We start from the raw sequence: 25406 nt of genomic DNA on the forward strand, positions 1-25406 counted from the left end.
ATATTTAAGCAGTAGACTTTCAGCTTTCTGAAAGCTGAGGTAAAAATGGAACCTGATGTTATAACGAATAGAGCTGTGTAGCAAATCACCCCAAAGCTTAGTGATTAAAGCATCTGCTTATCCTGCTCATATATTCGGTGGGTCAGGAATTCAGACAGAGCACAGCAGGGCTGACTTCATCCTGCTGCTCTACAAGGTCTGAGGCCTCATCAGGATGCCCCAGTGGCTGGGGGTGGGGGCTGGAATCCTGTGAAGATTTGTTCACTCTCATGTCTGGCCGGCGATTGATACTGGCTCTGGGGCTCTCGGCTGAGACCCTGGCTGGGGCAATTTTCTGAAACATCTATGCATGGCCTCCTTCAATAACCTGGGCTTCCTCTCAGCATGGCAGCCAGGCTCCAAAGTGGTTTCTCTAGAGACAGCAAAGTGAGCCAGCAGGAGCTGTACCCTTTTTAAGCCTCAGCCTCAGGAGTCCCACAGAATGACTTCCACAAAACTCTTTTTGGAACAGTCATTAAGAAGCCTGCCCAGGTTCATGGGGAGAGAAAATAGGCTCAGTCCTCTGATGGGGAGCAGTGAGGTTTTCGTCAAATACATGGGACCTGAGGACTTGCTGTGGCCATCTTTGGTACATATATTTGGTACATAGGATATATTTTTCTCACTATCAGAAATTAAGATGTGTGCCTACTCCTCAAGAAAAACCAGTGTTTGATGAGGGAAATCTAGTGGTTGCAAACATTGGATCTGGCCTAAGGGAGCCACTCGGTATGTGCTTATTAATGAATTCATGAAATCAATAGGCCTAAATTCAATCCCAGCTCCTCCATTTATGGACTTTAGGTAAAAGTTTTCTCTATAGGCCTTAGTTTATACCTCTTTGGTCAATAAATGTTACCATATAGTCTTGTTTGGCAATTAAAGGAGATATACCTGAAATGTTTCTTGGATCTTAGCAAACATGAAAATTATCACTTCTTTGTTTCTCCTCTAGTTATTGGAAGGGTATAGAACTTAATTCCATAGTATAAGTACTCCATGTTTCCCATTTTGGCAAGCACACTGTTCTAGGTATGAGAGGGGGCCAGGTTTCAAAAATTAAAATCGATATCTCAGAGGTCCTAATTTTGTGTAACCTGCTATTCGATGCCAGAATTCCATCCATTAATCACCGACAACCTCAGTCTGAGCAGCTCCATTAACAGGGAGCAATTGAAATTCTGAGGTAAACGATCTCTGTTAGTCAAGGTTTGATTAAAATGGTCCTTTCTCCTGGTTAAATCTCTCTTCCTCCCCTGATTTCCCACTGTCTTCGTGGAAAGATACCAGCAGGTCTTTTCTTTGTAACAGCTCACAGGAGCAACAATCATAACTCCTGTCGAGCTTCTAGCTTCTTCTCCGGTCCAAACATGCCTCAGTCCTATGGTTCCCTTGGTCTCCCCAGGGCAGTGGATTCAGAGGGCAGGAGAAGTCAAGGGAGGGTCTACAAGCCAGGAGCAGAAACAAAAGAGGTATTACTGCTATAATAACATTTGTCAGTTCCCTGCCTGTATATCCATGGTACCCGCCATTACTTTACAATATCCACAGCAGTCTAAGGAAAGTTCTTGTGACCCTCAGCTGAGCATTGTTTGCCGGTCAGGAAAGCAAACTCAAAGTGCCAGGGGATTAGTTTGTCTGGAGTATTCCTCAGACAACAATGGGCAAGAGTTGGGGGAACTGTGCAGTACAACTGAGGCAGGTTATGATTCAGTGCTGTCCGGTAGAAATAGGATGGGAGACTCCTGCTTATCTTCAGATTTTCTAGTAATCACAGGAGCCTGATATTTTACATCTTTTTTCCATTCTAAGTTTTTGAAGTGTGTGTGTGTGTGTGTGTGTTTTACATTCATGTTTCAATTCAGACTAGACACATTTCATGTATCCTTTGGCAAAGTGTGGTGTTGGACAACGAGATTGATACCAACACCCAGAACTCCCCAGTGGAACTTGCTCACACCCAGTATCAGCTGCCTTCCCTTTCCTGTCTCCCTTCCCTACACCCCTTTGGCACTTTCTGGGGTAATTTCTTAAATGAAGCATTTGCTCTCTAATCCTGTCTCAGGGATTTCTGAGAAAATCCAACCTGAGACAAGGACTCTGCCTTTTGTAAAACATAAAGCCCAAGGTGAAATTTCAATTAGAATATCCATTTCCATACTCATGAGGGATGTCTTATTGCTTAAAAGAACCGTACGTTGAAAAAAAGACTTTAAGTGGTCACCCCATCTTGGATTAAATTTAACGTCAATTTCTTGTCTTCTCCTTTATCCTGCTCATGTGAAGTATCCTTGTAATATCCTTCAGCCATAGGGAGTACTACCCTTTCAGCTGGCCAATTTAAGGACTTTATCTGGCTAAGGACCATTTGCCTAAGTGCCATAAGTACACATTTCTAGGCAGGGGGGAGTTGACTTCTTAATGAGATGCAGCTAGCTCTCCCAACCACTGAGTGATTTTAAGAAAATCATTATTAATGCTAATGCTGAGCCCGCAAGGTTTGAGTCAGCATATGAGGTTTGGGGCACTTTAATCGGATCATCAGTTCTGATTTTAGTCTCATCAGGTTTCCTGGGGGTTTTGTGACCAGCAGCAGGATGCAGCTGTGAAAGTCACACTCGATGCCCCAAAGACGCTGAGCCACCAGGCCAGAATGGGCTTGCAAAAGTGATCTCCATTTTCTAATATGGGAGTGCTGAAATCAAGGGGAATTCTGGGCAGAATGGTTCCATGATGGGCCACTGGCCTTGCCAGATGTTGGTGAGGAAGCTGGCTTCAGTTTAGATCTCATCCTCGGGTGTCTTGGTCTCTAAGACAGGTCTCTAACCAGACCATTAAGAGCTGCCTTTCCTCCATCCTGTATTGCCTCTTCTTCTCATACATGTAGAAATGCTGGAGGGATTTTTATGAATGCAGCTAACATTAGTGAAAGGCTACTTGGGAGAAATAACTGCCCAATAAAAGCTAGTGAATGATAGTGAAAAATAATCTGAAGACCCAAAACCAGTAAGGTGCTGCTAACCTGACTCTCTGGGTGCAGAGAAACCCAACTGGAGGGATCCTGTATATTTCATTATTGTAAATATACACTCATTGTGGTGGTGTTTGAGCTACCAAACATGAGGTCAATGAATGCGGGAGTTGAGGAGAGATAGGTGTGGTCAGCTGGCTCACGTCTGCCCCAGCACGTGTCTGCTGAACCAGATTTTAATCAACATGGACCTCATGCCAGTCGCTCCACATACATGAACTCATTTAACATTTGAATCAAGTCTAGGAGCCAAGGATTGTTACTACACAAGGCTTGAGAGGAATTATTTCCTGGCTTAAATAAGGAGAGCCGTAAGTGTGTCTGACCCCAAAGCTCACACTCTGTCTCTGACTCTAAAAGTAACTTAGAGGCAGGAGCATCTCAGGTGGTGTGAGACAAGGTCATCCTCAAGGTGAAGCTCTGCCCCCATGGAGAATGACAGAGACAAACTGGCTTAAAAGCTGAGGATTCCCTTTAAGTCCTTTATCAGTTTCTTTAATCCTAGCTTAGAAAATGTTTCCCCATGTCCTTCCATTCTAAAACCATGCATTGTTAAAATGGGCCCCAACCAGGGACAGAAAATCAAGGGCCACCTACGGCAGTTCAGCTACACGAGAGTGAGGAGTGCAGTTGAGTTCTTTAGGTGACAAAGCTATGCTCAGAGCAAAGCTCCAGGTCTCCAACCTCTGTCAGAAAGAGAGGCAACATAGATCATATGATATACTGCCTAGGAGAAGTTTGGGGTGCTTTGGAGGAATGTTCCTTCAGCTTCTCCAGATCAAAAGGGAGAGTTGTTTCTGCTGCCCCACAAGTAGAAATCTGGGCACAGAGGCCATGTGTCATCAGTGACTTTCATTTGAATGCCTCTATGGGTGTTATGAAATGATACCAATGTCGTAGATGACTGTTCATAATTAACATGTACCCATGCCCACTGACTACCCAAGGAGGGCCCTATCACTTTTTTTTAAAAAATGAAGCACTAGTCCCTTCAGGGTACTTATCTCAAAATGTGAACAAAGAGAGACAAAGATGTCTTTCAGAGATGTCTTATCCTTTCCCCAAGAATTCCTATTCAGGTTGGGAAATCAAGTTCATTATCAAAAACTCACTTTCAGGAAATGTTGGTTTGGGGTTGAGTCCCTAGCATGGGAAGCTCTACTCTTAGTCCCTGTTGCAGATGATGCATTTCAGAGGCATCTTCCGGAGCGTCTTACAGTCTCCTTCCAGGGAGATCACAAGTATTGCTTTGCCCATTTTATGCATCCTTCTGAGCACAGCATCTGTGCTCAGTGAGCTGTTCCAAGCATCTCATTTCTGATTTTGCTGAACCCATTCTGAAGGGTCAACATCCATCTCACACCTGGTGACAGAAGTTTGGGGGAGTAGCTAATGTAATCATTGGCAGAATTTTTCACCCTGGCCATGGTAATGATCTTAGATGTGACTTACTCGCAACCACAGAAAGCCTAACTTTGTGCCCAAAAACCTTTGTAGTCCATAATGCCAAAGTTTTTAATAGCACATCTATCAAATGCAATTTTTTGTTCTGTTCCTTTTTTAATAAATGGGAAAAGAAAAATGAGTCGCCATAGCTCTGTAGTGTAATTTTAGAATCCTGGCATAAGGCGACAGCTGCTAAGAGAGTAAGAATTAGGCATGGGCTCCATTATATCTTGGCCTTAAAGAAAGGCCTGGGTAAGGGGGGGAAAGAAAACCGAACTGGAAACGAAATTCTCAAGACACTACTAGGTACCAGGGATGCAAGAGAGATAAGGAAAGACAAATGTCCTTTTCTCAAGGAACTCACATTCTTAGGAGGTGGGATGGAGAAGGGAAGAATACAATAAAGAAAGAAGAGGACAAGATGATTTCAGATACATCAAGTGATGTATTTGAGAGTGATTTCCCTTGCAGGCACCCTTCATATTAGGAATTCACGGGGGGCCTTTCTTGGCAGCTGAATTTGGTTGGAGATTAATAGGTGAGAAGGAGGTAGACACATGAGTGTGCATTTTTGGAGGAGGAGGGGAGAAGAACCATAGATGTGACCATTCTAAGGCAGAAACTAGCATAGTAATGACCGAAGAACACACAAAGGCAGCCAAAGCACAAGCGCGAGATGAAACTAGAGCTGTGGGTAGAGCGCAATGGCCATGTCCTGGCCCAGGGACTTGGATTTGGATCTTACTCTAAGACCAATGGTATTTAAACAGATGAGCAACAGGATCAGGTTTATACTGAGAAGGTAACTCTGGCTGCTCCAAGGAGAATAGTTTCAGGGAGATTAGAAAACCAGGACAGAGGTTACTACAGGAAGCCAGGTAAGGGAGGCTGCTGGTTTGGATTAGGATGATGATTGCAAAGGATGAGCTCAGTGGATGAATAAGGGATGTTGTGGAGCAGAGCTGATAAGACTTACAATGACCTTCCTGGAAAAGTGACTGAAAGGAAACATTAAGAACCGTATCTCCGTTTGGGGGTTTGAATTCCTGGGTAGATAGTGAGATGTGAAATACTGTGGGGAGAACAGGTTTGCAGACAAGAACGTGTTGCAGCTGTGCTGTTTGAAATGCCTAATGGGATTATTTACATAAATTTGAAATGCTTGGTGAGAGCCCAGTGATGGGAAATCATGAGAGCTGGAAAGAGGGAGGCACCATTAAATCCCAGCCCTGAAAGGACAGTGGGGGAGGGGGTAGTTACCTGATCCTGGAGACAAAGGAGATGTGGAGAAGGCCAAGGGATTGGGGCTCTGATATGAGATAGAGGGATACAATAAGCCCTGAAGGCTACTAGTAGCCTAGGAAGAAAGCCAGAAATTTCACAGACAGACCAGTCTCCCGGTGCACAGCTGGGTGGGAGATGGGGTCGGGGGTGGTGAGTGGATCTGGAGGTGAAAACAGAAGACAGTCAGTTCAAATACAAAACGAGCTGCCATGGAAGTTGAAGATAAAAGCTTTGAGTTTAGTAGAGAGACCAGGACTGGAAATATAAATTAATGCATAACAAAGAATCTATATCTGAAGGGGATGAATTTAGAGATACTTTTCCTAACACTGTCCTCAGAATTTTTTTTTTTTTTCAGTCTTCAGAATTTAAATTATCAGCCTCCTTGGATAGACTCAGCCCCAGGAGGTCTTGGGAAGGATTGAGAAAAGTGGGAAACATGTTAATTTAATTGGGGGCATACAGAAGTTGTTTAGAATTTGGATGACTAAAGAAATCTGTTAAATAGAAGGAGGATAATTTCAAGCTCCACCCCAGCCTCCCAAGTTGAGATGACATTGCAGCTGATCTAGCTCTACTTTGAGGATTTAGTAAAATGAAATTGCATTTTGGCAACTGTCAGTTAATCTGTGAAGTTTTAAATCAAACTCCTGTTGAGAAAAATAATAATATCAATAATTTGGGGTTGCCTTATGGAGAATTTCATTTAATTTCAGAAAAAAACATTTAAGATTTCACATTCGTGTGAATCATTATTGATGGTCACAAAAAGATGTTAAGCTGAGGCTTTAATGTCAATCTCTGTACACTGGAGAAGCACAGGCTCTTGCCAAAATTTAGCTCAGCCCAAATGACAAATGAAATCTGTGAGCAAGCCTCACTATACATGTGGGTTTACTGATAGGGTGGCGTGGGGAGACTTTGAACTTCAACATAATTTTAAATATTTATTATCTAAATAAAAATGCTTTAAATCTTTATGCTTCCAGAGGGGGTAGAGCCAAAAGGCCTCTCTCCACCCCCCAAGAAGAGCAAAGCAAAGAAGCCAGAATGTTCCAAAGACTCTAGTGAAGGTGAGTCCTGTTCCTCTTGTCTTTAAAAAATTATTCCATGAAAAAGAAATTTCTGGTTAACTTTTAAATGTTGTATGTGCTCTCATGTTCTGATATTTCCCAGGGTTCAAAAATCACAGAAGAATTCTTTATCCTTTCCTAATATGTTGATTCTCCCCTGAATGTGAAGACAAAATATCAGATTTGGGTTTAATTGGTGAAGGTAAAAACCAAGTTTAAAAAACCCATTTTCTCATTGTGATGTATTTTCTGTTTCTGCAAAGTGCTGACAAGTTGAGGGCTTTGTCATGGAGTAAGTGTAAAGGCAGAGACGTGGGTGTGTGATGGCCAGTGAGTAGCTAATTGCCTTATTGAGATCATTTGCTCTTTTCATGAGTACATTCTGAGTTCAGGTTCAAACCTGAGCAGTGGATGCTAGAAATGTTTCTGGTCTTTTTGTTCTCTCTACTTTCTAGAAGCCAGCATATCTTTGCATTAAATGGACAGGCTCAATTGGGCTCAGTTTGCTGAAGAAAGGAAGTCAGTCTCTCTTTGACTTACAACACTAGTACCATCTATAAGATACTCACATTTTTCTTTTAAAATGTAGATTAGGTATTTTTTTTAAGGGAGCCTCTCATCTCCGGAGTATGCATGAACTTCTTAAAGGGGAACGTATTTATGCTTTCTCGTTTCTCACTTTGGAGCCTCCCTTCATCTGCTGTGAATTGGAGAGCATTATAATACTGATGGTGTCAGCTTGGGTCTTTGGGAAAGAAGATGCCAAGACAAGAAATAGAAGTGCAGGAAATGTATGAGAGTGGGGAGCCTTGAGGGGAAAGAGGGGAAGAGCAGGAGGAGGCGAAAGAGAGAGAAGGAAGATGAGCTGGGAAGAGCCTCCATCTGCAGTGAAATCTGGGAAAGAATGGGGAGGCCCAGAGCACTGGGCAGGAATGGCTGGCTCCAAGATCCCCTTTCTCCAGTTCACTCACTGGCTGCAAGCAGCTGGTGGAGAAAGTGGCCTCGGTGTGAATATAATGCTTCAGTGGACCCCAAAGTGTGGCCAGTGGAAGCTGTTGCCTCACTTCATTCACAGAAGCATGTTCTCTCTCGAAGGGAAATCCTGAACATTTCTTCTCCATGAGAGCACAGCCCCTGCGTGAGGGTCGAGGTTCCAACTGATAAGCAATGACACTGCCTTCGTCCACATCTGGGTTCAGAACCAACTGAGAAGGCAAAGCTATCAGAAAGTTTGAAACCAAAAACATGATCTTTGTTACTAATGAGGTTAGATGAGAACTTCTGTTCTCCCTGCCCCCACCAGATGGGCTTCCAAATGCTGGATTTCACTCCTGAATATGAAAGACGTAACCTCTGTCTCCTCAGGAGCAAGTACCATTGTCCTTGGTATCTTGGGTGCCTAGACAGAGGCTACTGGGTGAGCTAATTATATGAAAAAGAACAGCCCAAGACACGCCCTCTCTGTGGACAAGGGGGTCTGAGAGAGACTCAAGATGAATGTGTTTCTTCCCCCCAGGCTTGGATAAGTGAGGGGATGGGGAAAAAGTCACAGCAGTAAATGTTCTCTGCCCTTTGGTTGAGGAGTGAGAAATAAACATTTCCAGCTAACAGTAAATGATAGAAATAATGTGTATAAAGTGCCTGGCACAGGTCCGGTGCTCAGAATGGCTATTATAATCGCCATCATAATCAGCACCATGGGGGGGTGCACACTGCTCTAATTCACTTAACGTGCTTGGGAGCTTCAAACCATTCATGGTCAACACTTAGAACCCTGGAGAAGGCCAACAACTGTAACAGCCCAAGAGAGTAAGAGTTTTGGACTGTCATCTCTTACTCTAATGAGGTCATTTCCTGGACAATCTCTTGAGGTCATGATTGGGAAACGGGTTAAGGGCAAAACAACAATTGCCTTTTCCTTAGAGAGGCTCCATCTCACCTAGTGGTTCCCAGCAAATGTCCAACCCACATCAGAGGTGGTTTTCTGGAGCCTGGGCCTGTCGTCATTTTGAGGGTCACATGGTGAGCCATAAACTGCTCTTCCCACTTATTCCTTCAGATGAGCAGAAACTTCTTTTGCCTCCTAAGTAATTTCCTTTGCTTAGGAACATCATTGTGTAATACCAAGATGAGTAGATAGTAGGCTTCACCTCACCCAAAGATGTGGTCTCAGAATATGCTCTGAGGCACCAAAGTGCCCCCACTGTGGATTTGTGACCAGGGACATTCTGTTTGTGGCATCATGATGAAATCTAACATTAGCCGTTCTATAGAAACAGGGAATTGTGTGTTTGTCCCTAAGATGGCTTTTGGAACAAAAAAAAGTAACCATTGCGGGAAAATGGTAAGAAGGGGATATGGCGGAGGTAGATGATTCTATGATGGGCACTCATTATTTATCGGTGTTTCTATTTTGAAGAAATAAAGTAGGTCCTGAATTCATGTTATTTCATGTTATATATATTTCACTTCTTCTCATGATTCAAAGTGTTATAATCTTTGATTGGCAGAGTTACAATTCTTTCCCACTAGACATGCAAAGGGAATATTGCATCCCTGGGTGAAAGAGTAATGAAGATTATGATCCTTCTCTGTGGTGGGATTCCCATTTTAGAATCATCAGTCCTGTTCCAATGTGGTCATCTCCCTAAGATAGATAAATAGATAGATAGATAGATAGATAGATAGATAGATAGATAGATATCTTTCTATCTATCTATCAATTACAGTAAGAGAAGTTTCTGGTATTTTTATTTATAGATCACTCAGCTTAATTCTCCATTTCTTGGCCTCCTCTTACTTCTTCTCTCCTTTGGGTTCCCAGCCCTGATTCCAAGACTCATGGATCTTCCTGATTACCTCTGTTTACCTTATAATATCCATTCTCAGACAGGATCTTAGAGAATAGAGTTGGAACACAAACTCACCTAAATTTGCTGTCATATATAACCATAATAACTGTATCTTGATCCAGAAGAATTTTGCGAACATCTGGGCAAGTCATCTCATTCTACTGATCTGTTTTAAAGTAGACTACGAATGGTTTTTAACTTGCCCAAAGTCCATGCAGCTTGTTAATGTCAGAAACTCTTTTTTTTTTTTTTCTACAAGCGACATAACTTGGCTAACTCTTTTCCCTTTTCCTCTTCTGGAAACTAGACTTAGTTTTTTTGAAGGAGGCAATTTTGCTATCATTGCAGGCTTGACTGAAAGCCTTATTACTTTAGCAAATGTACTAAAGTACTGAACACCATAAGAAATAATCAGACAATTTCTAAATGTATTTATTAGCATTCTTGTATAATGGACTTTGGGATATAGAGTTTCATTTTAATTGTTTTGATTGAACTTTCATGGATCAGAGTATTGACCCACTGCAACACCATGCTAATAATGAAATGATTAGTAACTTCAGATTGGCTGGCATCTGGTATAAATGATAAACCAACCATGAGCTGACAAATTATAGGATCAATTGTTTGAAGAATACCTGGTGAATGGCAGTTCTAGCAATTCCAACTCTCAGGAATTTGGACGAATTTTTTTTCTTACAAAAAAATTAATTGAAAGAATATTATAGAAAACTTAGCCCTATTAAGAACACATGTTCCTCTCATACTCTTTCTTCCTTCTTTCGCCGGGAAATCCTTTCAGAAGTTCCTTTAATGAAAATCTCTCTGGCTTTGTTTGTGTGGAAACATCATTTTGCTATTTTTTAAGGCAATTTTCCTGGGTAAAAATTTGAGGTTGGTGGTTATTTTCTTGCAGCATTTCAAGATTTTTTTCTCCATCCTTACCAGTTCTGTAGTTGTTAAGAAGTAATATCTCAGTCTAATTGTCTCTTTTTTTTATATTTCAAAATATAATTATATATTTATTATGTATCATTAAATAAATGAAAGTAATTTTAAAATATTAGCATTGTTATAGTATCTTCTTTTTATTTCATTTAATTTTATTTCTTTTCTGTGTTCCAAAATTCATTGTTTATATGCACCATACCCAGTGCTCCATGCAATACATGCCTCCTTAATACCCACCACCAGGCTTACCCACCCCCCTCCCCCTCCCCTCCAAAACCCTCAGTTTGTTTCTCAGAGTCCACAGTCTCTCATGGTTTGTCACCCCCTCCAATTTCCCCCAACTCCTTTCTCCTTTCCATCTCCCAATGTCCTCTGTGTTAATCCTTTAAGTGAAACCATATGATAATTGACTCTCTCTGCTTAACTTATTTCACTCAGCATAATCTCTTCCAGTCCTGTCCATGTTGATACAAGAGTTGGGTATTCATCCTTTCTGATGGAGGCATAATACTCCATTGTATATCTGGACCATATCTTCTTTATCCATTTGTCCATTGAAGGGCATCTTGATTCTTTCCACAGTTTGGAGACTGTGAACACTGGGGTACAGATGGCCCTTCTTTTCACTACATCTGTATCTTTAGGGTAAATACCCAGTTGTGCAATTGCAGGGTCATTGGGTAGCTATTTTTAATTTTTTGTGGAATCTCCACACTGTTTTCCAAAGTGGCTGCACCCACTTGCATTCCCACCAACAGTGTAAGAGGGATCCCCTTTCTCCAAATCCTCTCCAACACATGTTGTTTACTGTCTGGTTAATTTTTGCTATTCTAACTGGTGTAAGGTGGTATCTCAACGTGGTTCCTTTTTTAGATTCTTTTCTTTCTAGTTGCATTGACAATCTGATCTTTATCTTATTTGTCCCTTGGTTTCCATATGATGTCCCTCTGTGTGGGTTTCTCTTGATCCTTTTTAGTAGTCGCTCTGCTTCTTGGATATAGGAATAAACATTTTTTAGTAAAGTTCTGAAAATTTTTCTCCTATTGCCTCACCAAATATTATACCTCCACTATGTCCTACTCATTCTTTTTCTCTCCTTCATGACTCCTAACCTACGTTGTTGTTGTTGTTGCTGTTCTTGTTGTTTTTCTGTGTCCCTCTCTAGAGCTCTCTTTGATGCTTTCTGGTTACTTTTTTCAAGCTTATCTCTCTATTCATTAATCCTATTTAACTTTATTTAATCTAATTTCCATTGTTATCCTTTTTCATTTTTTAAAGTTTTATTTGGTTCTGTTTCAAATATAGCTGGTCATCCTTTATTTAATAACTACATAAAATATTTTAAAAAATAATCTGTATCTGAGATTCCAATATCTAGTCTTTCTGTGTAAGTCAAATTCTACAATTTGTTGTTTTTGCAGATTCATAGTTATGGTTATTTCTTCGTAAGTTTTGCTTTTTTTATGGCCATGTTCTTAAGATTTTTATTTGTGGGGATTTTCTGAAGTTGGATTAATAGTTTATTTATGTTTTGTTTCTGAGATGCCTGAAGATACTGCTGATTCAGGGAAACTACATATTTGGATAGAGTTTTTTGTTTTGTTTGCTACTTGTTTAAGCCCATGTTAGTACACATATATTATAAGATTAGGAAATCTCAACAGACTTTTTTTCTTCCTTTCTTCCTCTCCAACCAATGCTAAAACTGAGAGGGGAAAATTTCCCACTTTACTCAGGACCAAAGCGTAGGTCCAATGGCTCATATGTGTGGCTAATTCAAACCCAAACTTTAGCTAGTGATTATCAAAGAATATTCCTGTCTGCATCACCAACATCACTTGGGAACCTGTAAGAATTATAAATTCTAGGGCCTCATCTCAGAGCTACTGAATCAGAGATAATGAGGTAAGACCCACAAATCTGTGTTTTTAAAAACCCTTGGGGTATTAACACATGCATACTTGAGTTTGAGAACCACTGTTCTAGAGTCTAGACCATCCGGATGTTGGCAAATGCCTCAAAGCAAACAATTATTTCAGTGCTTGCTTACAAATCTTGATTTAATCGCCATCATTTCTGGCTTCTTAGGAGTTTCCTTACAAAAGCACCAGCTCACCCATGTATTCAAGAATTAGATAGATATGTAATAAGTAGATTGGATAAGTGATTGGTAGACAGTAAATACCTACAAATGTACATATAAAAATAGAAACCTACCTATAAATGTGTATACATGTATGTCTACATATATAATAGTCTGGGAAGATACATGTCAAATTGATCTCAGGAGTTATCTTAAAGGAGTGGAGAAGAGACGGGGGCAGATTGGGAAGAGTTCAGTACTCAACTTTCTAAATTTGTGCATAATTGGAAAACGTACATATATATGGCAAGAATGGTTTCATATTGATAAAACAAAAACATACTTTCATTTAAAAACTAGAGATGTTATGCTTCTAAAATTCAGGAGCAAATTTAGAACGGTAATTCTCTCCATACATTCATCTCCAAAGCCGTCAGTGGCTTGTGGTAATGAATGCTATTTTTCCACCATATTTTTTACAGAAAGCACTAGCACTTTGGCTCTCACTCTACAATTGCCTCTACATAGAATATTCAACAAGCCTACATGGGATACACATTCTTCAGGAGCCCGAGCCCTTGTGATGCTAAATCAAGCAGCCCTCTACTGCACTCTAAAATATTGATGATTTCTTTTGTCAGATGAGATTACATGTGGAAACATTTTGGAAACTAGAAAGCACTTTACAAGTTTGAAGGATCTAATATTGCTATTAGAGGTATTATTATTATTATCTCGACTAAAATAAATTTTTCTGAACACATGAACCATTGGTGGAATACACATCATATTTCCTAAGTGGCAGAATTTTCTCCTTGCCCTATTATTTTTCCTGCATATTAATGTATCATGTGACATGCTGTTTTGTGAGTGGCTGGACAGAAGGGACATTCTATCTTTCAGAAAGCCATGCAGCAGTTCATGCATTATATTCATAAGCATGATCTTTAATTTAATTTTTTGACAAGTGCAGTGAAGGGTAAAATCAGGCAGTCATAATTTTGACTTAGCCATCACTCAAATGAGCTTAGTGATTGACCAGCTTTAAAAAAAAAAAAAAAAAAGGAAGAAGAAGAAGAAGCAGGAATAAGCAAAAGCAGCTTTCTCATGAAGAAAAGCTTTATTTTATCCTCTAGACCATAAAATACCAAGAATTTAAGCAAAAGGTAAAATTTCCACAGTGAAAATCAGAATACAATAAAAGTCCATGTTGTCATCTTGCTTTAATTATTCTCTTCATGTTCTGCATGATTCAGGGCCATTCTGAGCTATCCCCCTACTGCAAATTAGTAGAAGAGCCCAACAGTCACGATCTCTACAGTTACCCATTAAACAGAGCTGTGGTTCTAAACACGGAGTCCTGTTTCAGTTAGCATTAGGATTTTAAACGGGCTCAGAATACATTGAGGCATTTTCCATAGTGAGAAGGAAGAACTTACATAGCCAGACTAAGCATAGGTGCTGTGTGACTCAGAATGATCCCTGTCCATGTCTGTCACTGGCATATTATTGGCAAGACTCTCTTTCACTCTCTGGGGTGTCCTGGCTTGGGTGGTAACATATATGGATGTTCGTACTGGAGGAGAAACCACAGTTCGACATGAGTGTAGATGGAGCTCTTGACTGTACAAGTTCTGCTTCCTACGTTGGCAGTTTTTCTAACCTAAAAGTCAGTTTCTTCATTATTAAATGAAGGAAAGAACCTCCCCTGTAGGAGTATGAGAGATTTAAACAAGATAATGTGTGGAAACTGCCTGCCACAATCTCAGGACAGAACAGCTGGTCAGCCCAAGTGTATGGAATCAAAACAGGAAGAGCTTCCTCCCATCAAAAACTCACCCACCTTGTTTATTAAGGCTTGAATTTTCTTTCAATATGAACAAAATAATGTTGCAAATAGAGAAAAGACTTAAAAGGCATTGACTGAATCTCCTCTCTCGCTAAGTGTTTTTGCTCTTCTCTCTCCCTTGGGTTCACCAGGCCTCCACTCCACTGACCAATCACATATATTTCTGTCCCAAATGGACTTTCACCCAACCTACCTTCTCCTTCCTAATCTCAATTTATTTTTTTTTAAGATTTTATTTTTAAGTAATCTCTATACCCAACATGGGGCTCAAACTCATGATCCTGAGATTAAGAGTCACATATTCTACTAAGTGAGCTGGCCAGCCGCCCCTTGATTCTTTCTATCTTCAAGTCAAGCTTCCTCAGAAACTGGTCTACCTTCAATATTTACACAACCTCCTCCCTCAATCATTCCTCAGCCTCTACTTCCTGTCTCTAATACTTTGTGGCAGGCACCAGGTTAGACGAGGAGCAAAAAGGACTTGGTCTTGGGGCGCCTGGGTGGCTCAGTGGGTTAAGCCGCTGCCTTCGGCTCAGGTCATGATCTCAGAGTCCTGGGATCGAGTCCCACATCGGGCTCTCTGCTCAGCAGGGAGCCTGCTTCCTCCTCTCTCTCTGCCTGCCTCTCTGCCTAACTTGTGATCTCTCTCTGTCAAATAAATAAATAAATCTTAAAAAAAAAAAAAAAAGGACTTGGTCTCTGAATATGGTCTGTCAGTTCAGAGATTCTTTTTAACTTCAAGTCAAGCTTCCTGAGAAACTGGTCTACCTTCAATATTTATACAACCTCTTCCTCAGTCATTCCTCAGCCTCTGCTTCCTGCCTCTAATAGTTTGTGGTGGGTACCAGGTTAGACAAGGGGCAAAAAGGAGGACTTGGTCTCTGGTTATGGTCTGTCAGTTCAGACCTACCAATGAGACAGTCACTGTCCAGCCCCCATCAACTCTTCAAGTTTGGTGACTCCCTGCTATTTCTGTAAGATGCTGGGAACAAAGATCTCTCTTCTGAGGCTTATTCTTGTTCCAATTGCCAGTGGTCTTGTTCTCCCAGATGAGTGTTTCTCAAACTGTGGCCAATGGAGCCCCACAGCCCATTCAGGAGATCTTCAAGGCCAAAGTGAATTTTACATGGAGCTATACTCTCAGAAGTCTCCATTCTCATGGGTACTGTGGGAATGGTATCCCCTGGAGTTGTACAAAGTAGTGGTGTCACAGAGACACCCCACAGCATCCTTCCTCCAACCACACCAACATAGATCCCCACCACACACATATACCTTTTCTATGCATTAATTCCACATCTTTGTTAAACACCCACTACTTGACAATACAGGCACTATTCTAGATATTGAAAATGCACACACACACACCCTTCTTTTTAGGGGGCATATATTCTAGGGTATGTGGGGGTAGCAGTTGATGGATTTAAAAATATTAAAGAATATATAATACATAGTAAGCCAAATAGTGGCATATGCAATACTATTTATCTGTTGCTGCCTGAAATTTTTTTCTCAAACTTAGCATCTTAAAACAACAGTTGGGTTAGGAATTGGGAATGGCTTACCTCGATGGTTCTGGATCAGACTATCTTTTGATAGTGTATGACGTTCTAGGTCATCAGAGTCTAGGTCATAAAAGAATATGGCTTCTGCCTGGTTGTCTCTTGGATCACTCACTCTAGAGTAAGGGAGATATGTCCTGAGGACCCTCTACCATTATGAGAAGGTCTACATGGCAAGAACCTAAGGCATCCTGCCAAAAGCAAGCAACAATCTGCAGGTCGTTTGAGTGAGGCAAGAATCAGATCCCCCAGGCCCAGGCAAGCCCTCAGAGGACTGCAGATTACGGTTGACATCTTGACAGCAACTCCATGAGAGCCTCCAAGACAGGTACCATGCAGAAAAACCATGGAAGAGGAGATAGGGATGCCCTATATACAGATGCCCCTGTCTGTATAAGTTGGTGGCAGGGAAGAGTCTTAGGAGAGAGATGGGTTAAGGTTAAAAATATGCTGGACCTTAGAGATTCTCAAGTTGGTATTTGAGAAGAAGCGTGAAGAATATAAAAGAGTAAGCTGAAAAGTTAAGTGGGCAAAGAGCATTCCAGTAGAGGAAATAGCAAGCACCAAAACCCTCATGAGAGAGAGGTCTGACCTACTACTCTGAGAAAAGAAGGTCAATGTGAGTCACTGGCGAGGTCATTAAGGGTCATTGAGGGTTGATACCTTAGAGACATGGGTCTCACACTTGAGTGTGCATCACCTCAGGGCAAGTCAAACCATATTAAACCCAGTCTCTGATTCAGGCACTCCGGGGTACCCAAGAATTTGCAGTCTTAATAATTCCACAGGTGATGCTGGTGTCCTGGGCTGAAGACTCCACTTTGACAATCAGTGCCAAGGGCACGGGGGCCACTAGAAGAATTTAGGCTTTGTCTCTGAGTGAAGTGAAAATGGAACATATTAAACAGAGGAAAGACATAATCTTACTTACATTTTAAAACAATATTCTGGTTGTTGTGTTGAGAATGGGGGGAGGGGCAGTGGCTAAGGTTAGAAACAGGGAGATAGTCTGTTGGGGCGAGGGATACTGGTGGCTTTTCCCAAATGGCAGTTGGGGGGTTGAGGGAGAATTTGTCAGATTCTGGAATTACATTAAGGTAAAGCCAACCAGTTCACTGACATGAGATATGGCATCTGACAGAGAGAGAGAGGAGTCAAGGATGAGTCTTTTCATGTTCTCCACAACTACCTAACCTAGAAGCTGTGCCCTGCTTCCATTTAATTCAAACTTTCCGAGAAAAAGAATCTTTATTCCTACCCTCCATCATGTCTGTCCAGGTAGCTCTTGCTCCCGGCCCCCTAGGAAGGTCATATTACCCCATCCTGAGGCAAACTTTCCAATCAAGCAAAAGGAAAATGTTCAGGCGTGAAGAAAAGTCTCATCATAACAACTAAAAGAGAGTCAACACAAGTGTGTTAACAAAGAAGACAACTCACAGAAAAGATGATTTTAGGTGCTTTAGGTACTGAAGATTCCAGTAGGTTCTCTCCCAACAAGACGTGTTTGTTATTGCTGTTATTTTGTTTACTTTCAATCCGTAATTTCCCAGTTAATGGATGATGGTGGAACTGTTGTCATGTATGATGAAGGCAAGAAGGAAATTAAGGGAGAAAAGAAAGGAAGATGGGTGGGAGGCAAGGAAGCAAGGAAAGGGGAAATACGGTTGTGGGCTCTGGGGAAGAGCCCTGAGCTAGGAACCACTAGACCTGAATTCTAGGCACAGGATCAAACCCTCCACCTGATATCCCCGAGGCCCCCTCCAACTATCAAATTCTGTAATTCTACCTAACCATCAAATTCATGAAAATCGATTCTTTATGAGATCGCTCTTTCATGCCTAGTAAATATTTTCATCCTTAATTTAAACGTTTTGAGTCATGGGTTTTAATAATGAAATAGGCCTCTCAGAACATCTCATTTCACAGATGGGGAAACTTTTTTTAAAAGTACTCTAGAATTGTCGAGAGGACTCACATGAAAAGTGATCCTAAGTGAGCTACGGAACATCAAAAGGAAAGACCTGTTTATCAGGCCATCAACGGTGTTTCTTTCAATAATATTTTTTTAAGTTTCTTTAAGTCTTTTAAGTGTGGGTGAGTAATTCAGATTACATGTGCTTTGCTGTTTGCCTGTTTTGATTTCCAAAACTGAGGATAAAGAATGCATTTGTTCGTTTTGTCAAAAATTCAGTCCCTGGATTTATAGAGGTAAAACATTAGAGTGATTTTCTTTTTTCCAGTGTTGTCCCCATGCTGAGAGGTCCTTTGATGGCTTATAATATTAGATACTAATTTTTCAGCAGAGAAAGGTTTGGTTTGGTTTAGTCTTTATGGAGAACTATTGCTATTTGAACAGTGTTGAGTTTTCACATTAGGGTTTTGCCATTATATTTCAAAATTTCAATTTGCTACTGTAACAAAGTTGTGCTTTCCTACGATACCGGAGAGAGCCTTAAAGCAGTCCACCTACGCTGGAATCACCTGGGTGGTCAGCGCGTGCTCCTAATACCTTGCTTGAGCATTCCTCTCTCTTGCCACTCTGGAGCCATCAGAGGCGTCTTCTGAAATGACTCCATCTCCAGGGATTGCCCTGCTTGACGCATGATACACAGAAAACCAGGCTATTCTATTCTCCTTGGAAAAATGCCAGCAGATCACTTGAATCATTTCTCAGTTCTCTATCCTGAGAATTCCCCACTGATCTCTAATAATCTTTGCTGCTGGCAGAAAGGAAGTAGATAAGGGGTTTGGGAAGAAAGGGGTGGACCGATGGGGAGGTAGGTTCTAGAATATCGGGAGACAGTGAGGCGTTTTTGCTGAGTGGTGAACGGTTGCAAAATGCTACTCTCAGGGGAACTTACTCCTTCAGTCAAAGCTGCCACTTATGGTGAATGCTAAAAATGTGGATTTTTGCCCTCAGTTTCAGCCTTCCACCAAATCACAAAGCTGCATTTTAACTCAATGCACTGCATCTTTGTAACACCATTTTTTTTTTATACTTGGTTTTTATTTTAGACATTCTCAAACTTCGAGCCAATTTGCAAGTACACTGAAAAGAACCATTTTCTTTTTCCATAGAATTTTCTGGGGGAACTTTTAAAAATCCCATGCTTGGGGCACCTGGGTGGCTCAGTGGGTTAAGCCTCTGCCTTTGGCTCGGGTCATGATCTCAGGGTCCTGGGATCGAGTCCCGCATCAGGCTCTCTGCTTCATGGGGAGTCTGCTTCCCCCTCTCTCTCTGCCTGCCTTTCTGCCTACTTGTAAATCTCCATCTGTCAAATAAATAAATAAAAATCTAAAAAAAAAAAAAATCCCATGCTTGTGTCCCACCCCCAGACCAATGAAGTCCAACCTCCGGTAGAGGAACCCAGACAACAGATTTTTCTTTTTTTTTCCTTTCAGGCAAAAAAAAAAAAAGTATATTTTTAAACACCTTGTGTCAACCTCAGGTGTAGTCAAGGTTGAGAATCCCAGGTTTAAGCATCCCATTTCCTGAGAATTTGGTCTCAGATCACAGATTCTCTTGATGTCAAAAATAATTGACCCACCTATATTGATTAGGCACTGAGACAGTGACATTAGCATTTCCAGACATCAAAGAGGCCATTTACCTAACATTTATTGTACAATTTTTATGTGCCAAACATTTTTCTAAGCACTTCACATTTAACTCATTTCATCTTTAGAAGAATACTATCGAGCATGTGCTATGATATCCCCTTTACAGATGAGGAAACTAAGGCACAGAGAAGTGAAAAAATTATAGAATATAACATGGCCAGGAACTCTGGGAAATCAGGCCTAGAAATAAGATAATATGATACCAGACTTAAATGCCAGCACTTCTTAAACTTTGCATTTGAGAACACAAACTTCTTCTAGTTTTGATTTTAGAATCAGCTGGAGAGTTAGAGAACACTGAGGCCCAGTCTCACTGAAGAAGGATGGGCACTGGGTCTTTAACTTTTTTTCCCAAGGTCCCCAGGGGTTCTCCCCAGAACAGGGAATCTTCAGGAAAAAGGGAGCATGAAGATGGCCAGAGGAAGGTATGAAACAGAAGGCCTAGATAGACAGGAAAGAAGCAAATGACCCAAATGACATAGACACTGAGTTTAGGGTGGATGTGGATTGGGGCCAAATAGGAAGAATTTTGGAAACCAAGCCAAAGAGTCTGGACCTTATTTACTGATCTCCAGGAGCCATGGCACTTTGTCACCATCAGAGTGGCATGGGTCTCCTTGGGTGAACTTAAAATGAAACACACAATGATGCTTTATACATTTTAAAAGCTAGATCCCAAAACTTAGACCTACCAAGACATTTTCTGTCTACCAAGTCATGGAGATAATACATTTAATAATGATCTTCTATATGCTCAGGGGATACATGTTACCACTATTTCTGGTCAAAGCTATTGTACTACCCTATCTTGAGACTAAACAATGCTTTACATATCAGCAAAGCAGGGGTGCCAAAAATAAGTATGAAAATCTCAGCTTTGATTACTTATCCAGAATATTGTAATCAGATCATTTAAAGAGAAGTCTTCTTTTAAAGCATATATAGAGATTGGGCCAGGTTAAAATTGAGAGTGTGTGTGTGTGTGTGTGTTTAATTTTATTTAATTTTATTTTATTTTAAAGATTTTATTTATTTATTTGAGAGAGAATGAGTGAGGGAGAGCATGAGAGAGGAGAGGGTCAGAGGGAGAAGCGGACTCCCCAAGGAGCTGGGAGCCCGATGTGGAACTCGATCCTGGAAGTCCAGGATCATGACCTGAGCCACCCAGGCGCCCTAATTTTATTTTAATATGAGGATGGGGGACAACACCAGGATCTGTTTGGTCTTTAGGATTTCTGAAAGTTCTAACTCAGCCCTATTGTAAAATTTGACTCGTTCCTTGTATAATATCAAATTAACAAATGAGCAATGATATATGTATGTCCTAGGATCATCTCCTTTCTTTTTGTGATTATTAAAATACACCCAAAACAAAGGTAATTTCTACAGTGATGGCAAGATTTGCTACAATTGTGGACATTTTGCTAATTCTCGCCATCTATTGTTCTGCTAAATAGGTGGTCTCCCCATATCACCCATCCTAACCACCCTCTGTCCCTGTGCGTAGATGCAGAGCTATAAAGCGTGGCAGTCAGAAAGAATGTTAATAAAGGCTGTGTGTCTACTTGCCAAGGGGCTACTTTGACCAGACCTCCTGCCCTTGAGCTTTGGCTTGGTTAGTCAATGCTTCTAATTCTGTTTTTCATTATCATGCTCCCTATAAGAGCGATCTTAGGGCATTCTGTCCTAAGTCTCCCCTGAAGTTTTAATGCCACAAATATGCTGTATATCTGTTTACATGCTGAGGCCTTTTGGAGGATTTGTTTTTCCCTGCCAGAAACAAATGCTTGCCCCACATTGGGAAAGCATAGATTGTCCTAGGGACAGTGCTTACAGGAGATTGGAGAGTGGCAGAAATATAAATGCGTAAAGCGTTTATTCCCTTGGACCTTCGCTGCCAGACAGAAATAGTTCTGTTCTTCCACCCAAGGCCACAGCACCCATAGGAGCCCTCTCCACTTCTAGTTAACCAACCACTCCCTCCCTCCTCTCAGGCCTGGAGAGGGGTTCCCCTCCATCATTGGCCCTGCGGAGCCCCACTGTCCTTTATTACTTGCCTTGATTCTGTGCACATCTTTTAAAATATCCCTTCATGAACTCCCTCACACCCTTTTGAATGTGCCCATGCTTCCTGTTGGCACCATGGTGGGTTTTTTCCAGTTGGAATCCTTATTACCTCATGGGACTGGTCATCCAAGACACAAAGTTGCTTCAACCACACATTCTATCTTTGCTTTTTTCTCTTCCCTTTGGAAGTCTTGCTCTTCTCTTTCTCGTTACTTAGCGACAATGCTTACTCTTTGAAATGCTTTCTTGCTGGGGCCTGGGGTGGGGGTGGGGGTGTTGTTTGGTTGTCTTTGTCTCATTTTTCCCCTTGCTGTTGCATTTTCATTGGCTTTGCATGAGACTGGTGTTTGGAGATTAACCCGTAGAATCTTCAGTGCTTGCCTGCTTGAAGTTTCTCCTCCTGAGTTTCACAAACGCGAAGTCAGGGAGTGCTCTCCACTGGCAAGGAGGAAAAGTGTTCCAGGTGCTATGGCTGTATATCAAAATACCCTAAAATTTACTGGCATAACATAATGACATTTATTCTGTCCACAGATCGGATCAGTGGAGATAGCTTGTTTCTAACTCCATTCAGCACCATCTAGCAGAAAATGGGAGATGCTCACTTGCTTGTCTAAGCCCTGGGCTTGGGAGATTTAAACAATAGAAACTTGGAACAAGTGGGGTTCCCTGGGCATCTTTCTAGCTTGGTGGAGTCCCTCCCTGTGATCTACCAATTTCAGGGCATTCTTAGACCTTGACTCAGAGTTCCCAAGGGTCATATCTCTAAGCAAGAGCCAATTGGAATTCACATCACCTTCTATGGCCTTGTCTCAAAGCTATACAATGTCGTTCTGACCACATTCTCATCACCTTCACATCAGTTGAGAGAGTTAATGAGTCCTCCAGGCTCAGGGGAGCCTGATGGAGTCTTCCAATAGAGATTGTCAATGTCACATTATAATTTTATCTATATCTATATCTATATCTATAGCCAATGTCACATTATAAAAATACATATATACATATATATATATACATATATAGTCAATGTCACATTATAAATATATATATACACATAGATATGTGTGTGTGTGTATATATATATATATATATATATATATATATGGAATGGAATAATCTGCTCCAATATCCATTATACATACATAAAGTTTCACTTTCAAAACTTTGTGGAACAAGATCCTGAAGAAAATACTGGAAACTACTAATAGAAAGCAGGCACAGATAGGAAGATGTGAGTATGGAAGTCTTAAAATCTATTTTATATAATCATGGGGCTTAGGATTCAAGAGTGAGAGAATCAAGAGTGGGTACAGTTGGGGGAATGAAAACTGGATTCCTACCTGGGCCAATTGACTTTAACAAATCTCTGATATCTATCAAATGAAGGCTTTAATCTTTATGATCTCAATGGTTCTATGAAAGGTTGAAGCTATGCCACCATATACTCACCATTTCTGTTTCCTGTTTAAAATTACTCTCCTACAGAATTTGCTGACTCTCAGTTCTGTTGCTTTTGCTAAGCAGGAGCACTCTGCTGTCTGGGCAGCTCTACTAAATCAAGGGGGAGCTTCCAGTCCTCGATGGCACCATGCGTTATTTCAAGAGTTATTCTTCCTTTGTGTGTGAAGATTTGCATTTTGAATGTGTGCTATCAGGGGAGTAATAGGAAATTGGGATTATACTGTAGCTGAGTCAAAGGACATATATATATGTATCTATAGATAGATAGATAGATAGAAACCTATCTATCTATCTACTTTTGTTTTGTTTTGTTTTGTTTTGTTTTGTTTTAAATCTGGAACTCTTCTCCGCTAAGGGATAGTTTGGGTGGTAGATGAGGGTGTAAAAACACTAAATCCAGAGGCAGGGGATATAAAGGAAATGGAAACTAGACTAAAAGGCAATATCAGAATTGTCTATGAAGTTCTCCCAGAAAGTATCTTCATATATGTGTTGATACACTCAGTAGGCACTTTCTGATGATGATCACAATAGAGCTCTGCATGTCTAAGACCCTGAAATGGTGACCATTACGTGTGCGGCTCCACAAGCCAGTCTGTGGGCATCAGAGTGAATTCTCAGGGAAGTGTTGACACTGCCTTAAAAATCCCATCTTGAACCTGGGAGGTGTAGAGAGAAGCTATAGCTAGGGGGTACCCAACCAGAGATCAATGCCAAGATTGGGAAAGAAGCAGGTCTAATGAAAGTGACTGGAGCAAGGGTACTCAAAATGAAAATCAATGCAGTGGTAGGAGAGATAAAACATCAGAAGGAGAAATAAAGGCAAAAAAGAAGGAAAGGAGAGGGGAGGAGAAGGGAGGGGAAGGGAGGGAAAAAAGAAAGAGGAAAAGGGAAGGCAAGGCAAGACATGTTCGACAGTCTGTGGTGGCTGGGGTGTGACCTGGGAAAAGAGGTCCCACAGGCAGTACACAGAGAACTTAGAGAAAATCAGCATTACCATTAGTCTGAAAGAAAGTGCTTTGGGAGGAAACGTGGAATTCAGTGTTATTAAGTTTGCATTTTCACTTTTTAAAATGCCATTTCCACATTTCCAAATCATTGGACTGTTGGTCAAAGAAATGCCCAAAGTACCGTTGACAAGTAGTTTCATTCAATGGCAGCGCCAGGCAAAGACAAAATGTGAGCTTCTGTTTACACTCGGAAATCCTTTGGCTAGTGTGTTAACCTTGTCTTTAGAAGCCTGCTGTTTATATATTGGCATCCACAGGGCTTTGCTTCCTTCTTGGTGCTCAACTGTTGCCAATTTCCTTATCTACCACTCATTACATTAGGGAAGGTTGGGTGTCACCACCAGCGTGGGTTTCTGGCCACTTTGCCAGCTCTGAGTTTTGATCACTGGCATCCTTCAGGGCTATTTCTGCAGGTCGATGTTTCTTCAGGATACAGTTTAGAAAATGAATCTTGGAAATAATGCAAGAGCCAGTTTGTGGGTGTAAGACCTGATTTTGAAATTTGGACATCAATCTTAGGAGGCTGAATCCCAAAGTTTTACTTTTCTTTAAAGTTTTGTTGTTGTTGTTGTTGTTTTGAGAGAGAGAGAGAGAGAGAACAGAGTGAACGAGAGAGCACAGGTGTGGAGGGAGGGGCAGAAGCAGAGGGAGAAGCAGGCTCCCCACTGAGCAGGGAGTCTGATGCAGGGCTGGATCCCAAGACTCTAGGATCACGACCTGAGCGAAAGGCAGATGCTTAACCAACTGAGCCATGCAGGGGCCCCTGTGAGGCTTTGCTTTTCAACTTACTCATTGGTAACTACAGGGTTAGATTTTCAAGGACTGAGTTGGACGGGAACACGTTTGAAGCTGGCTGTCCCACCAAACACAGGAGTTCCTCATCTGTGAAGCATGATTAAAACACCGTATCCCTCAATTACCTGCAGAGGCCCTTAGAGGAGGCTATTGGTGGGTAAACAGGATATTTATTGGGAAAAGCAAAAAGAAGTCCTGAAACAAAAGAGAGTGATGATTTCACATTGCATCTATGCCTCCAAATTTAATTAAATTATAATTAAAATATAATTCTGCATA

General features: G+C 41.2%; 1 protein-coding gene across 1 annotated transcript in view; it reads left to right on the forward strand.

Annotated features, from left to right (window-relative positions):
- The window catches only part of MACROD2 (mono-ADP ribosylhydrolase 2), a 1942726-nt gene that overhangs the window by 1790802 nt on the left and 126518 nt on the right, over positions 1-25406 (forward strand). The window contains exon 11 of the mRNA XM_045078428.1: positions 6790-6873. Within this exon, the coding sequence (XP_044934363.1) occupies positions 6790-6873 (84 nt within the window). The remainder of the gene's footprint in view (positions 1-6789; positions 6874-25406) is intronic.

Source organism: Mustela putorius, unplaced genomic scaffold (genome assembly GCF_011764305.1).
Source record: "Mustela putorius furo isolate JIRA1106 unplaced genomic scaffold, ASM1176430v1.1 tig00000253_pilon_pilon_pilon, whole genome shotgun sequence".
Classification (NCBI taxonomy): Eukaryota; Metazoa; Chordata; class Mammalia; order Carnivora; family Mustelidae; genus Mustela; species Mustela putorius.